This window comes from Lutra lutra, chromosome 6, assembly GCF_902655055.1.
Source record: "Lutra lutra chromosome 6, mLutLut1.2, whole genome shotgun sequence".
Taxonomy (NCBI): Eukaryota; Metazoa; Chordata; class Mammalia; order Carnivora; family Mustelidae; genus Lutra; species Lutra lutra.
Window position 1 is genome coordinate 71,643,818 of NC_062283.1, and position 16,752 is coordinate 71,660,569.

Sequence of the window (16,752 nt, forward strand, 5' to 3'; positions counted from 1 at the left end):
TGACAGTTTCCAAAATGGTACATAAGGGAAGCATGTCTTATTGTAGGTTTCAGAAACTACATGGGGTTAGCTCCAACACAGTCCTATTATCTGATTATTTCATTCTCACATCTTATCTTAGTATTAAATACAGGGAACAGGTGGGAGAAACCCTAGATATTCCAGTATAAGTCAGTACTTGTCAACACGGGATGAGTCCTCACACTTCCTAAGGAACATACAGCAATGTCTAGAAACATGTTTATTTATTGTCATGATGGTGTGTGCCACGCAGGTGGGGTGCCACTGCAATCTACTAAGTAGCACCAGGAATTCAGGAATGCTGTTAAATATCTATAATGCACAGGACACCCCTGCCTGCTCCCAACAAGGAATTAGCCAATTCAAAATGCCAAAGTGCTAAGGCTGAGAAAATCTAGTGTAAGGGATTCAATGTCTGAGGCACTTAGCAGAGCAGGTGGCAAGAGTGTTTAGAGATTGTAACTATAAACACTAAATCAGAGTCCAGGTAACCCTCAGTAAAGATGAGGTATAGCACTCAAACCTTGACAAGCACTGATATGGGGGCCAGCATTCTGCCTCATTAGATTTAAGGTGGGTAAACAGAACGTGACAGCAGCTTCTATCAATATTCTCACTTTTAATAGTTAATTTTTTTTCTTATAAAAGAACAGAAAATTGAAGAAGCATAAGTAAGAAGAGAAGTTGTTTATTGGAGAGATGAGAAATCTCAGTAAGCAGCACCCAGTTCCCTACCAACTTAGAGTGTTTCTATTACAGCAGGAATGTAAAGGGTTACAATCTAAAATCAGGACAAAGGGTGTTGTGGACCCACCATAAGAAAGTCAGAATACATAAACATCCATGTGCTTCATTCTGAACATCATTATTCTGAAGAACAAACATGATTTCAGGAAACCAGGCTTTGATCTCCCAAATGTATAAATGCCCTGATAATACACTATTGTTTTTTCTTGATCCTTCCTTTCCCTGAATATGGGGACCATCTGTCAGAAAAGAAACAGTAAAAACCAGGCACACAGCAAACTCCAAGACACTATGGATCAAAAACAAAAATCAGAAAACAAAATTTCCACCTGTATTGCCTTATTCTGCATGGCTGAGTTTTCACCATTTGGTACTTGTCCCTTTTTCTTTGCTCTTCTGTTGGAGCACTCAATCTTCAGTCCTTTCATGCTACTTTTCTTACTACCCTCAATCGTATTTCTTCAGCAAAATCTTTTTTTTTTTTTTTTTACCCTCTTTAGATCCCCATTTCTAAACACTCCCATTTCCTTTCTTCCAACTCTGTTTTACTTTACTCTCACAATAGTGTCAACTAGTACTGGAATTATATAATGTGAATTTTGGAGTTGAAAAGAGACTTCAGAGCTTACCTATTAGTAAACACCCAGGATGCCCACCTCTCTTCATCATACCCACACCACCAACAAGTGGTTAGTTGATTCAGCTTAAACAGTTTAAGATCACCTCTACTAAGTTTCAGACACCATGGATCACCTGTTCGCAATTAAGGGATATTGAAAGATTGCTGGTGAGAGCTAAACAAAGCAATAGAACCAATCTATCTGAATTGCTCTTGCTTCAAGACACCAACTCCTTCTCATGATCAACATTAACTAGAAAAAGGCCCACCATCCTAAAATACGGCTGACCAAATATGCAGGCTACGCTCTGAAAATTATCTTTTGACAGACTGAAACACTTAACTAAGTGCAGACGTGAATCATCTAAGTAGCCTTGTTTGACACTGTCAGCACAAGGAATGACTCATTAAATCCCCAAATGCCACGCAAGGTATGTTTTACCCTCCTACATTGCTCAGGTTTTTTCTCCCCTTAAGTACGTTAACAACAGAAGATACTGATTAATTGGGAAGATTCCGAGTTATGTTGGGTAAATACGGTACTGTACTTTCATAAAGCGGTGTAAAGGCTCGTGGAGTCTGGGCAGATGCATGAGCCCAAAACTAAAGTGATTTATTACTGTGCAATAAAGGAAGTAGTTCCTAATTTGTTCTGTGCTGGGTTACCCCTAAAGGGCAGCAGGATGTTAAGTCCCATAAACCCAGCCGTGCCGCTGAGTTGTCTAGTTTCAATGAACATCTCCAGCGTTCCACGGAAGTTTGAACGGTTCTTGGAGCTTAGTCTCCAGCTGTTGCTTCCCTGGAGGAGACCCCCCCCCCCCGCCCCGCCCCCGCTTCAACTCTTCCCGGGCGGAGGGCGCGCAGCCTCGAAGCCCAGCACCTGAGCCCGGCGCGGCCCGCACAGGGTCCCAGCCGTGCCGACCCCGCCGCCGCGCCCTTACCTTGGTGAGCTGGGCGATTTTCTTGCTCATTTTCAGGTGCAGGTCCTGGCTATAGTCCATGCTGTGCCCCGCCTGCTGCGCGGCGGCCGGCGAGGGCGCGAATTTGGCCGCCGCGCTGCCGTAATAGTGCTGCTGCCAGCTCATGCCCGGGGTCGCCATCTTCCCGACAGACCCCGGCCGGGGCACCAGTCCTCGCGCTCCAGGGGCGGCCCGCGGAGCAACGGCGTCTGGGAGGCAAGAGCCGGGGCGGCCGCTTCCGGACCCGACCCCCGATGTCTGTCAGGTGCAGCCGCAGGCGCCCTCCGGTCCACGACCCTCCGGTAACCCCCGTCCAGAGACGGAGCAGCCCTGCCAGATCGAGGCCGCAGGCGACACCTGCGCGGGGCAGATTCCCGCAGTCCAGCAGCGCGGGCCCGGCCCACCCTCTCCCGCTCTTCAGCTGACGCCTGGCGGAGGCGTCGTGGGCAGCGTGGCCCGGCAGGTTCCACTCCCACCCGGCACCAGGGACCTAGCGAGACGGCCGCCGCGGGAGCTGCGGAGGGAGGTGGAGACGGGGCGGGCTGGTGCGGGGAGAGGCGGGGACATGGAAGAAGACTCCGGAGCCGCGGAGCTGCCGTTACCAGGACGCGCGGCCCGCGATGCGCGCGGGGACGCCGACGTCATTTCTCCGCAGCCAAGCCCCGCCCCGCGCCGCCGCCGCCGGCCCCGCATTCTCGCGGCGGGTCCAGGCGCTTCGCGAAGGCCTGCGGGGACCTTGCCGCCAGGTGCTTCCGAACCGTGCGGTGGGTATCCCAAGCCCCCACTGGGCGCTGAGCCCCGAGGGCCGCGCTTGTGAATCTACGTAAAAAATTCCGCGAGAGAGGATGGTGCTATCTGTGGTCCTTTCGGTTTGCGGAACGCGTGCGGATTTACCGAGGCTTTCCACGTGCAACATCGCGTGCACTGGGGCCAAGTGGCTCTTCCCCCAAGAAGGGCGTCAGGCTCGCACCCAGTTCGCTCCCAAGGCTGGCCTCAGCACCGCGGACATGGGTAATGAAATGGCCCGGAATACAACAATCGCTGCCTTGACCCATTCAAACTCATATAAATATGATGGTTACAATGTTCCGAGTCGACCACTGTCCTAAATTCAAAGCCAGTATCTGTGTGTGAACTCATCAATTAGTATAGCACTACACTCCTACTTTTCCCCAGTCTTAATGGAGACTGAGACAATTATATATGAAATCTCATTGGCTGGAAGTAAACGGGAAAAACAGAAGATGGAACAAGATGCCCACTCCTTAAGGATTTGGGGCTGGGCCAAAAAGTGTGTCATTACTTGTGCATTTTCACCTCTCCAAATGTGTTATTTCCTACTGATTGTCTCCTAACATCTCTACTCCTGTAGGTCAAATGATTCTTCTTTTTTAAGTGTATCCTGTGTTAAAGTAAATAAATTGTTTTAGGGCAGTGTTAACACAAACTTTAAAAATGTAGAATTGTATCTATTTTAAGAATGCTTTCTCCAGGCAGTTTTGCAGACCTGAATTCCCCCATGTTATAATATGTGATTTCTCTTTAGCATACAACTAACAATCATTGTATAAATCTAGATTATTAACAAATCAAATTGGGAGCCAAATTATCATAAAGTGTCTGTTACAACATCTAAACCAACAAGGTGAATATTGAACAGCATCATGAAATAATTCCGGAATTGTTGGAATTCCAGAAAGGAAGACTGAAATTGGCTTACATTTTTTTCCCAGATGCTAGGTGCTCAGCACCTCACGCAACCCCCCCATTCCTCCATTCCCCCATAAACTTTCCAGAAAAAAAGTTCTCTAGTTCCAAGGTTCTGAATGCAGCAGATGGCCAGAAACAAATATCATGCAAATTTTGCTCTGTTCTTAAGCTCTAATAATTCAATTAAATTAAAGAGAATTAGGAGCTAGTGTTATTTCATCAAATTCTAGGCATAGAAGATTCACAATCATTTTAGAATTCTTACATCCTTTACATTCTAAGCAGAAATAAAGGCTCCAAAGATTCCTTGTTTCCTTAAATTTTTATAACTAAGTCTTTTTTTAAAAGAAAGATTTCATTTATTTGACAGAGCATGTCCATAAGCAGGGGAGCCAGAGAGGGAGAAGGAAATTCCCCACTGAGCAGGGAGCTTGATGCAGGGCTTGATCCCAGGACCCTGGGATCATGACCTGAGCCGAAGGCAGTCACTTAACTGACTATGCCACCCAGGCTCCCCTATAACTGAATCTTGGTAGGGTAATGAAGGTATTTCTGGTTTTGTCTCTATGATATAATGGAAAGAGTATAATACTGGAAATAAGGAGACCAATGTGTAGCTTCAGCTGAGTCATCGAGCCTGTTTGTCACTCAAATGCCTACTCTGAAACAAGATGGTATTTATCAGTCTCTTCCCACTCTAACTTGGTAGTTAGAGGTTGAGGCCCTGGTTTACTCTGAATCCTATCACATGAGTTCCTGCCGTCACTATCCAGCATAGCCCGAGAGGAGTCTTTTCCTAAATATTATGCTCACAAGACACCCAGTGTCATTCCATGAATTTAATATTTTTTGCCCTACCACAAAGGAATAACACAGGTCATCTGGTATAGAGTTCTATTCAATTATAAATAATAAATAGAAACATAAAGAATAATATAATAATATAATACACTCATAATCCTATTACCTAGAATCTCACTTTTAAAAAATCCAGTAAAGGAGGTGTGCAATAGAAACAGGAAAAGCTAGTTAGGCAAGAGATCTTTGTTTAGTACCTGTTTCTCTCATGAGATGGTTTATGCAGAAATATTTATTAAATGCCTGTTGTGTGCTAGGTGCTGCCTTAGGTGCTGAGGTTGCAGTACTGACTAAGGATCAGTCTCTGTTCTCAAAAAGTTAGTATCTAGTGGAAAAGACAATAGGGGGTGCCTGGGTGGTTCAGTGGGTTAAGCCTCTGCCTTTGGCTCAGGTCATGATCTCAGGGTCTTGGGATAGAGTCCCACATCGGGCTCTCTGCTCAGAAGGGAGCCTGCCCCCCCCACGCCTGCCTCTCTGCCTACGTGTGATCTCTGTCAAATAAATAAATCTTAAAAAAAAAAAAAAGACAAAGAATAAGGTGCAATGCAACATGGTGTTAAAGGAACTCTCAAGAGGGACAGTTGACCTCGCTTGAGGTGTCAGAGAAACTTCACACACGAACAAAGGCAATAATTGAACCGATTTCTGATGTATGAGTTTTTCAGAGAGAAAGGGGTGGTAGGAAGGTGGATTACAAACTCGGAGGATAGCAAGGGCAAAGCCCTGATGATGAGAGATAACATAATCTCCTTAGGAAACAGCAAGAGGTACAATATGGCTGGAGGAATGAGTTTGATGGAATGTCAAAATATGAGATAGAGCAGGTGTCAAGATTATTCAAGGGGGGAGTGCTTATTTGCCTTGATAAGGGGTTGGGTCTTTATCTTGAAAACAATAATGAGCCACTGAAGGGCTTTACACAGTAGAATTAAATAATCAGATTTGCACTTTAGTAACATAATTCTTGTGACTATGGAAAATGGACTTCAGAGGCAACTTTATAGGCAAGGAGAATAGTTATGAGGCTATTGCACTTACTGAGAGAGGATGAAACATTGACCTAACCTATGACAGTGAGAATAAAAAGAAATGGATATATCTAAAACACCCATAAGGTAAAATAGGCAGGACTTTGAGGCTGTGGAAGAAAGAGTAGTCAAGGGTGCCACCTACGATGGGCTAGAGGAGGGGCAGGTGGAAAAAGGAAAAGAAAGTACGGGGTAGAACATGTTGCCTTTGAGGTACCCTTGGGACATCCAAATGGAGATGTTCAGTTGCAACGCAATATAGAATAGAAGAGGTAATGAAGTAACCAAATTGGAATACAACAGGAGAAGGTAAATATTGCTTACAAGAGACCAGAAGCTCTTGGTATGTGAAAAGAAGCGTCTCTTTAGGCAGTCTGTAATTTATAACATCCTCGGACCTCTCTGTGAACAGAAGTAATAACCCATGGATGGTCATAACTCATGGCCAAAAGGAACAATACCAAAGACATGGACTCATAGTTAAACAGGAGTAGAGGCTGGTGCGGGGGAACAGTCCCTGAAAGCAGGTAGAGGAATAAGCTGGAAATAAGAAGAATTATTGCTTATTCAAATCCAAATCCAAATATATTTTTTATACATATTGTGTATCTGAAAGTTTGAGTTGCACAGATATTCAAAACCAATTAGTAATAGAGCTAGAATGATGGCCTAGATATTTTAAACCCCAGTTATTTCTGGTTTAGTAAACAATAGTTTAAAGCTATTTATAGGAGAATCTCTGTTCTGATATTCTTTGACTAGAAATTTCTTATTCTAAAACCATGCACCAATATTTCAATTATGATTTATACTCAGAATGATGTCTCCCAGGCTCTCAAATTCCCTACACACTTTCTAAAATTGTTAGAAGTGTTTTGGGGAGGGACAAAGAAAGTGGTAGTGGTGGAGGTAAAGGCTGGTTAATGGTGAAGCTAATGAAGGTTCCATGACTCCTTCCAGAAGGGGTCCTAACTAGTGATAACATGGTTACAAGATTTAGTAAAAAAATTATGAAAATCACTTTTGTGTATTTTCTCTGTCTTCCAAATTGTACAACTCCAGAGAACCTAGCTTAACCTGACCAGCAGTATCTAAAGTTAAGAATTAATATTAGGATTAAACTTTGAGCTTAGAAGTTAGTAGACCAAAAGTACAGGCAACAAAAGAAAAAATAGCTACATTGTACTTCATCAAAATAAAAAAAATTTTGTGCATCAAAGAACATTACCAACAGAGTTTAAAAAAAAGTATCCCACAGAATGGGAGACAATATTTGCAAATTATATATCAGATAAGAGAATAATATTCAGAATTTATCTAAAAACTCCTATAACTCAATAATGACAACAAAACAATCAGATTAAAAAATAGGCACAGACACCAGACTGACTCAGTCAATGAAGCATGCAACTCTTCATCTGGGGTGGTAATTTTGAGGCCCATGTTGGGCATGGAGATTATTTTTTTTTTTTAAATGGGCAAAAGACTTAAATACACATCTCCCTGAGGAACACATATAAATGGCCAATAAACACATGAAAATATGCTCAAGAAAATATGCTAATAATTAGGGAAATGAGAATCAAAATCACAATGAAATATCACTACACACCCATTAGAATGGCGATTATGAAAACAGAACAGAAAATAAGTTTTATGAGGAGAAATTGGGACCCTTATACATTGCTGGTAGGAATTAAAAATGGTACAGCTGCTGGGTAAAACTGTATGGCAGGTCCTCAAAAAATTAACCATAATATTGCCATATGATCTAGCAATTCCAATTCAGAGTTAAAAGCAAAGATTCAAAGAGATATTTGTACACCAATGTTAATAGGCGCATTATTAACAAAGCCAAAATGTGAAACCCAAGTGTCCATCAACAAAAGAATGGATAAACAATATGTGGTATCTCCATACAACAGCATATTATCCAGCCTTAAAAAGGAAGGAAATTCTGACATATGCTGCAGTATGGACAAAACTTGAAGACATTATGCTGAATGAAATAAACTAGTCACAAAAGGACAAATACTGTATGATTCCACTTACATGAAGTACCTAGAGTAGTCAAATTCAGAGACATAGAAAATAGAAGGTTGGTTGCCAGAGACTGGAAGGAGATGGGAATGGGAAATTATTATTTAATGGGCACAGAGTTTCAGTTTGGGAAAATGAAAAAAAGTTCTGGAAGTGGATGGCAGTGATAGCTGCACAGCAATGTGAATACACTTAATGCAATGAATTGTATTTTTAAAAATGGTTAAAATGGAAAATTTTATGTTATGCATAGTTTACCACAAAAAAAAAGGACACTAATTTCTTCAATGAAAGTTTCCCTCACTAACTTTGGGATATCTATTCCAGAGAACAGATCATCAGAAACTACTGTTCCATCAACCAACATGTATCTATTGAATGCTTCCTTTATGGAGTGAAATAGTCATTTCCCATCCCAGGTCATGGTTAGCTATAGAAGACATCTAGACATGAATTTTGAAAGAATTTTGAGAGAATGAAGAGTTTGAAAAATGATCTTCTTTCTCTGTTTTTCTTTTCCCATCCATTTGGGACAAAAGAGTCATAGAATTCAAATCAGTCAATTGAGAATGGAACTAAATATTTACAAAAATGCCTGACAGGTGGTTTTGGGCGGGTGATCTCCAAGGAAACTTACCAACTCTCATCTCTTCTGAATTGCGTTGTTAAACCTCTTGGGAATATTCAGTACTTGAGTGAAACTTCATTCAATGTCATGCAACAAGGCTTAATAGCGTAAGGACTCAATCAATAGAGACTGTGTACAAGAAATCGAACTCTAGTAGAATCAGTAAGCACACCAGATCTCTGTAAAACTTCACACAAGTACAGAACATTTTTCTTTTGTATTAAACATTTTCCAAGTGATGACCACTCCTTTGGTGCCAGTCTCTAAGTATAATGATGAGTATCCTTATATTCCAGGACTGATGGTGCCACTAAGCCAACTCTTTTTCTTTATCTGTAACATTAGGACATAGGCTGAATGATCTTAAGGTTTCTTATATTTCCCATATATTGCATGTTGAATTATTTCATATTTTTAGAATACATAATTTTATTATACTTATTTGTATATATTATACTACAGTCAGTAATACATCAACTATCAAGTTCACCTCCTAACACACCAAAGCATGGTACAAAGTATAATGCTAAAAAAGATTGTAAATCTGTCTAGATAAGTGGTAGACATTACTATAAAGGTGTTTGACTGTCATTCATTGGTGTCTTAGTCTGTGTTCCCTTCTTTTTCTCTCTCTTCTCTATGAGCTTAGAAAACTTTTCTCTGTCACAGCAATCAGTTAAAAGTGGTATAATACTTCTAAAATGTTTGATGCATTTAAAGTGTTCAATAAATGTTTGTTTCCAAATTTTAGTTAATTTCACTTTTTCCATCAAAACAATTATTTGCTTTTCTTTATGAACAAAATCAACTTTTCTATAAAAGTAATCAACCAGCAACTAACTGGTTTACCCTCTATTTGTTTGGGTTCTTCAGAAAGCAGACTGAATGAGGTAACTTACTTGATAGGTAATCTTGGGAAGCACAGAAACTGAGAGAGATAAGAAAGAAAAGTCATTTGAGAACACATTATTGAGCTGGCTACCACATTGACCAATTGGAACTCAAGTTTACTAAGGATTCTCCAAGAAACCATATAGAATCCATCTTAGAATTTTCCTGCCCAAGGACAAAGACTGATGCATTTATCAACTGACTCCCTTCCCTTATTGAGGGAAGCTTTCAGGGGAATTAGTCCCCTCACATATCTGGTCATTCAGTGTAGGTTTAGTGAACTTCTGTGGCTTTGGAGAGAGTGATGAGTTAGGAAGGCAGAAAGATACTACAGGCACTTGTTGGGCAGGGGTGTGAGTGGTTGGGGGTGGTGGACTGGCTTGCATGGGAACTGACCAACACCTTTGCAGCTGAAATCAAAGGAAGTACCACAGGACACCAAAAGTATCTGCTACCATCTATCATTAAAGCTTTTCAGATCCATTTTTGCCCTATATAAAATTCATTCAGTCATCAGTTCTTGAAGATCATGATTAGCTGCTAATTCTCAAAAGGACTTAAGAGAGCTGAGGAGCAAACATATGTCCCGTGTTGCAAATGGCCCAAAGACCATAATTTACATTCATCAGGTGCCTTCTCTACCACCCATTATAGATTTTCCTCACCTGTGGCAAGTATTTTAGCTGGGCTGAGTTATTCATTTGGGAGAGAGACCCAGGTTTTCATCCTTGAGGCTAAGCTCTTGGATGGCTTGCTCATGTAAGACTGAAGTTGCTATAGTTTTTCATTCAGTGCTACCACCAGGCATGAAAGAACAAGGGGAATCCCAGTGAATCTTTTGAGAACTAGAAATATTCCTCCTTGTCCCCATTATTTAGCAGCAATACCAGGGATGGATGATAATCAGATTAATTAACCTGCCAATATAAAAAAACATGTCTTTCTTTAGCTACTAGTACCCTAAGTAAAGAGCCAAAGTTATCAGGTAGTAGTTGTAGCTATAGGTTTTGTGAGACTTTTGTTGTAGTAGAGATTTCTCAGTAGTAGAGATTTCTTCTTCCCACAAGCAATAATCAAGATCTATAATTTAACAGAGCCTAGGGATGTGAGCAGAGAAAGCACAACTCTGCAATGAGTTCACTCAATGAGTTCATATGATGGTGAGAGAAGTCATTCCTACTTCCCTGCCTTGGTTTCCAGGCCCATGTATTCTAATTATTGAGTACACAGCACCATATATTGGCCATTGGCTCGGTGCATATACCTCATCATGTAGAACAATTCCCAACCATACAGGGTGTTGTCCCCAAACTAACGGAACCCTTACTAGTGCATTTGTACATTCCATCAGATCAGCTTCATCTAGATAATGAAATGTGTGGTAGAAACAGTGGATCCTATGGTCTCGGGCTCATTGTTTTCCCTTTGTTGTATCTCTTTCACTGTGGTTCTTTTAGTCGAAAGTGATGTTATTTAGGATATCATGTCAGTAAATAAATCATTCTTTAAGCCCACAGATAATGACCTTGAAAGAGATGCTATGGGCGAAGAAGCCAAGAACATATCCAGAATAGGATATGCTTCCTATAAGGATGAATCACTTCTTCCTCCGGGGTGGTGGTGGTGGTGAGAGATCTGATGTAATCAGCTTGCCACTAAGTGCCTGCCTGGTGTCCTGGAGGATTGGTACTTCATTGAATGCTCAGTATTGGTCTTTGCTGCTGACAAGTCAGAACTTTTACAGAAGCAGTAGCTATTTCAGTTTGGTAAGAAGGAGCCAATACTACTGGGGCCATGCATGGCCCCCATACCTACTAACAAAGCTACTTTGTGCATGGGTCCATTATACTAACATTGGGGTGTTAAGAACAGAGGCTGGCTGACATTTGCCTGAGGAGAATCCTGTTTACCTGTTGTTAGGAGTCATAGTCTCTGGTACACATTAGTGTAAGGCACAAGGATGTGCATGTTTGTTTCTATTCCTATACTCTCTTATATTCCATATACATCTCTCCCAAACTTTATACTTGATAGTAAAATCTTAGTCATCCTAGGCCTCTGACCAATCAGCCAAGTAATTATCCACTGCCCAGGAGAGCATATATATCCTTATATTAGGCTAATTCTTCTTCCATACACTAAGTGCCTGTTCCAACCTCTGTCCACTATGAGGCTTTCTTTTTACCACTGTCTTTTAGTGGTGGTAGTCCTACGGATGGAATATAGCACAGCAGCAGACCATTTTCACTTGTACCAACATATAGAACAAAGCCATCTTTAAAATAGGCTTGGATTTTTTTTTTTCTCCTCCATCAGTTGGTCACAGGGAACATCTCATGAGGCCATAGGTGTGGAATGACAGAGAATCACTGGTGCAACAGAGGGTGGTGACATGGGAGTCTGGTCATCTGTTTGTAAAGTTTCCTTCTGCCCTCTGGACTTTCTTAGACCTGATCCTGTATATCATTTCCATCATATGATGAATTGCTGCTCTCTAAGCTCACCTTATAACTTAGATGATTTGACAATACATTTTTCAATCACTTGATGTCCCATAGTCAGGTGCTCAGTCTCTACTAGAACCCTGTAGTATAACAGAAACTGCTTTTCAAACAGTATGTGGTTTTCTGTAGCAGGAGGCAGACCTTGACTCAGAATTCTAGAGCTCTGAATTACCACTCTCCATTGGATACTTCTAACACCACTGAATCTATTGGGTCACATAGTCTAGTTATAAGGAAATTTGTACCATTGCCTGAACTGCTGCAGAGTCTTTGCTCCTTTGAGTCTCACTTGAAACTGGAAAATTTCCATGTCACTCAATAAATGGTTTGGGGCAGTATTGGCTATCTCTAAAATTAAGAGAACAAACTTGTGCTGTACTTCTTGCTAAGTGTTAGGAATGCAAATTTTAATAACTAAGTATATCCATCCTAGTTATATGTTTGGGGTTTGGGAGAGTGACCACAGGATGGCCTGCAAACCAATTGGAGATGCCTTGTAACAGGACTCCATTTATCCCCTGGCCTCTTGAAGCCTCCACCTTATTGAGGGGGTGTATAATGACATTTGAGTTCCCTATTATGAGTGACAACTTAGATTCTGTATCTAAAAGCCCTTGAAAAGTCTGGGTAAATGACTATAGTTTCCTTTATGAGAAGAATTGAAGAGTTAATGTATATGTTTATGAGGGAGCTGCATGGTCTTTCCTTGAGGAGATCAGGATTCCTTTTCAGCCATTGGGCTCTGGGTCTAGGAACTACCTCACTTCCGGATACTCAACAAAAAATTATAATTTTCTATCATCAGGATGCTGATCCTAGCCTGCTGCTCATCCGTTTTTGATTTTTTTAAAATTATGGAAGTAATACTTTCACAGGTTGCCTATCTATCTTATCTCTAAGAGTACAGTCTACTAGTCATTACCCCAAATCTCTGAGGTCCAGGAACCCTGGGTTACCCCTCTAGTTTTATTGCCCATTACGGTAACTATGTCTTTGATGTTTAAGTACAGTTACCTGGCCTCCAATCTCATGGAATTCTTTTATTCCCATTGACCCTTGGGAACCCAATTCTATGACAGCATTTTCTTCCATGAGCCCTGGTTCAGAAAGTACACTGTCACTGAACTTTTAAAAGTGCTTCCACATTTTTTATTACCTCAGTGAAGGGAATAGTCTAGGAAATGTTGTCCAACAATGGATCTCACATAAAAACCCCATTCTAATATATCGACCTCTTTGAGTCTTCTGATCTATTCTTTAATACTCTGATAGGTAGTTCTGGCATCTCTACATCATTGTCATGTTCCAGCTTAAAGGCACCATCTCAGCAGTTTTTGGGACAATTGAGGTATCCTTGCCAAGATGTTAAATTCTGAGTCATGTTATATGTTCCAACAAACTCTCCCCTATTCTGCTTTATATCCTAATTATCCCATTTTATTTAAACCTTCAAATATATTCCCATAGATCTTTCCCTCATTCTTGTCAGTATATATTAGCCAGATTCTCTAATTATTACAGTAAGTTATTTCTTTCCATAGCAGAGACTGTACCTTCCCTCATATGTAGTACTCTGGGACCTGACTCTCATTGTTAATCTGCAGAATAATTGAAAGAGTCAGTAGAGAAGATCCCAAGGAGGATAAGCCTCATGTTGCAAGCATTCAACGCAGGGAGGTGCTCATCCTCTCCCAGCAAGGGAAGAGTGCTGTTTTCTAGTGAGGAGGAGAGACTGGTTTCTACAGCCTTCATTATTCAAGAGCATCCAGGGCTTAAGGCCCTCACACATATTCTTAGAGATGCCTTCAACCCAAGTCTCAGGGTCCCTGTCATACTCCGTCAAAGCCATGATGTAAACATGGATCTTAGACATAGGAGATCTACATGCCCAATCTCCTTTGCCATTCTGCTGCTCCTAAGATTAAATTCAGAACCTGATTTTTAGCACAGTCTGCCCTTTTGCTGTAGGGTCTGTTTACTTTCTGTCACAGAGGACATTTGACTTTCACAGAATTCCTTGAGTTGATAATTGGCTGAATTGAATTTGTCTCTCCTTTAAGGCATTCTTTAAGGCTTCTAAGGCAGTTTACAAAAGCCAGCCAAAACTATTACCTGTGTACTTATCATAGCCTCTTTTCATTCCAGTATTAGATATATGGGATAAGCATAGCTTCCCTTTCTATTACATCCTATCCACAGCAGTTAAAGTCTGGTACTTAGGCCAGAGGTATGGACATCACGATTACCACCAGCAATGGAATTTTTGTCTCCATCTGTCTGGTGAGTAAACCATTTCCAGGATACTATCCAGTGGGTCTACTTTTTAGAGTTATATCTAGTATTACTGTCTTAGTTTGGGTCCCCTCAAGCAAAGCCTGAAGGAGGGACTTGAGTTTAGGTAATTTATTTCAGAGATGAATCCAGAAGATTGGAAGGAGGTATTGAGCTTATCAAAAGAAGGAAGAGGGGGACGCCTGGGTGGCTCAGTTGGTTAAGCAGCTGCCTTCGGCTCAGTCCTGATCCCAGCGTCCTGGGATCGAGTCCCGCATCGGGCTCCTTGCTTGGCGGGGAGCCTGCTTCTCCCTCTGCCTCTGCCTGCCATTCTGTCTGCCTGTGCTTGCTCGCTCTCCTCTCTCTCTGACAAATAAATAAAATCTTTAAAGAAAAAAAAAAAAGAAGGAAGAGGGAAAATCCACCAAAGGGTACGTTATTGAGCTAATTACCAAGGAGGACAATGGGGCTCAAGTCTTTAAGATCCTTTGAAGAACCATGTAGGATATACCTCAGAATTGTCCCTCTAAAGAATGGGAGGCTAAACACTCCCCTGGCTTCCATGCTCCATTGTTTGAGGCATGCCTAGAGGTATTTCTTCCCTACACTTTGGGCTTGCCCTGCACACAGCTGTATAAGTTCCCACTGCTTAAGAGAGAGACCTGGGAAAGAAAGAGAAATGAGATGATGGGATTCTGTCAATACTGCATGGGAAGGTGTACTACATCTGTAGCAAACACGAAGGTGGGCTAAGTGGGTGTAGTACAGGTTACCAAGAGCATCTGCTTCATTACATTCCCATACACCAATAAAGAGTCCCCTAGTCGTCTTTAATTAAATGTTCCCATCTCTTCCTTGTTAAGAAATCCTACTTATAGGCCCCATCTATAACGTTTCTCTCCTCATAGACAGTGAAAGAAGAACCTATCTACTTTATAAAGTTAGTGCTAAAGTTAGGAAAGGTGCTAGCTGTAAGTTATATGATTGTGATTTCCTATCAGGCATATGTGTGTGCACGTGTGTGTGTCTTACCTGTGTCAAGTTACTGGGGGAAGATATCTAAGCAAATTAGCAGTTGTTCAATCCCTTACTCCTGGCTCCAAAATCTAGTGCTCAGTAGATAGAACTTTGCTTTTCTTTTCATGACACTCTCTGGGAGGGCCGCTCCAAGAGAAGATATTAAAACATCTAGATGAGTAATCATATAGGCTCTTCTATTCTTTTGTGAATTTCTGGCGCATCCTTCCAGAGCACAGGAAGACTAGGAAGAAGAAAAGCATATTGTTAAAGAGTATTATTAGTACTGTTATTCTTTGATCAGGTGAGATTCAGTCTTGGAGGGATAGCACTTTGGATAAATGGTTGCATATCTATCTCTCCCCTTCCTTCTTCAGGCTCCTTCACCCCCTCCAACTTGCTCCTCTTAGGTCCTGACATGTCCTTGGCATTGGTTAATATGGGCTGGGCTCCAGGCAGCCTACCCAAGTCCAGAACTTAGAAACAAAGCAGTGCATTTTGGCACTATCCTGCTTGAAGCTCCCTTTCTTTTCTCATTTGAAGATTTTATTGTGTCACTGTGGGGAAAGAGAAAAGGGGTTAAGAAGGAAGAATTCAGGGAGAACAAAGAGTGGGGCCAGAAGAGGCAATAATGAGAAGAGTCTAGATTTAGAAAAATGATATCTAAAGAAATATTGGGGTCAGAACAATGATGACATTTTTTTCTATTCTTTCCACCTAGTGGTTCACACTGTTTTCTCTCACCTCTGTCTCATGATTGGTTTTATTCACAACTTGAAAATTGCTTCTTCCTTTTTCAAAAAATGCTTATTCACTTAAGTGAGCTTAGCTTTCAATTCTCCACCTCTATTCCTCTTTCTTCTTGCTGTCCTACTCTCTATTTTCTCATGCTGTCTTTATAAAAAGAACAATGAGAAGAAAAACTGAAACAAAATATGAGCCATCAAAAACATACACCTGTAAAACAAATTTTACATATCCACATAACTGAACTAAGAAAATGAATAAGTGAGATGTCTTCCTTTGGGTTTCACTCAAAAGTGAATTCTGCCACAAGAATTTTGTACAAGTAGTTTATTTGGGGAGTAATCACAGGAAGCACAGTGGGGGAGGGGGAAGGAGGAAACACAGCAAAAGATGGTGCATTATCACTAGGCTCACTGCCTTGAGCAACTAGGGTCACTACCACTGTGGACCCTCTAAGAGACTGTGTAAAACACATCCAAAATGGTCCCAACAAGGAACAAAGAATAAGAGTACTTACCCATCAATCTTCACCAATTACAGTAGCCCCCTTCTTAGCTAAAGAGGGTATGTTCCAGGATCCCCGGTGGATGCCTGAAGCCAAGGATAGCACCAAACCCTAGATATACTGTGTTTTTCATATATATACCTGTGATAAAGTTCAATTTATAAGTTAGGCACAGTGAGAGACTAACAACAATAACTACTAATAAAA

General features: G+C 41.3%; 1 protein-coding gene across 9 annotated transcripts in view; it reads right to left on the bottom strand.

Moving 5' to 3' along the window:
- FAM184A (family with sequence similarity 184 member A) overlaps positions 1 to 2,515 on the bottom strand; it is a 115,931-nt gene extending 113,416 nt beyond the window's left edge. For all 9 annotated transcript variants that reach the window (XR_007128103.1, XR_007128104.1, XM_047733409.1 and 6 more), the window contains exon 1: positions 2,329 to 2,515. Coding sequence is in view for 7 of the 9 variants with exons in the window: in XM_047733409.1 (XP_047589365.1) it covers positions 2,329 to 2,487 (159 nt within the window). In the remaining 2 variants the exon portion in view is untranslated. The remainder of the gene's footprint in view (positions 1 to 2,328) is intronic.
- Between the last annotated feature and the right edge of the window lie 14,237 nt (positions 2,516 to 16,752).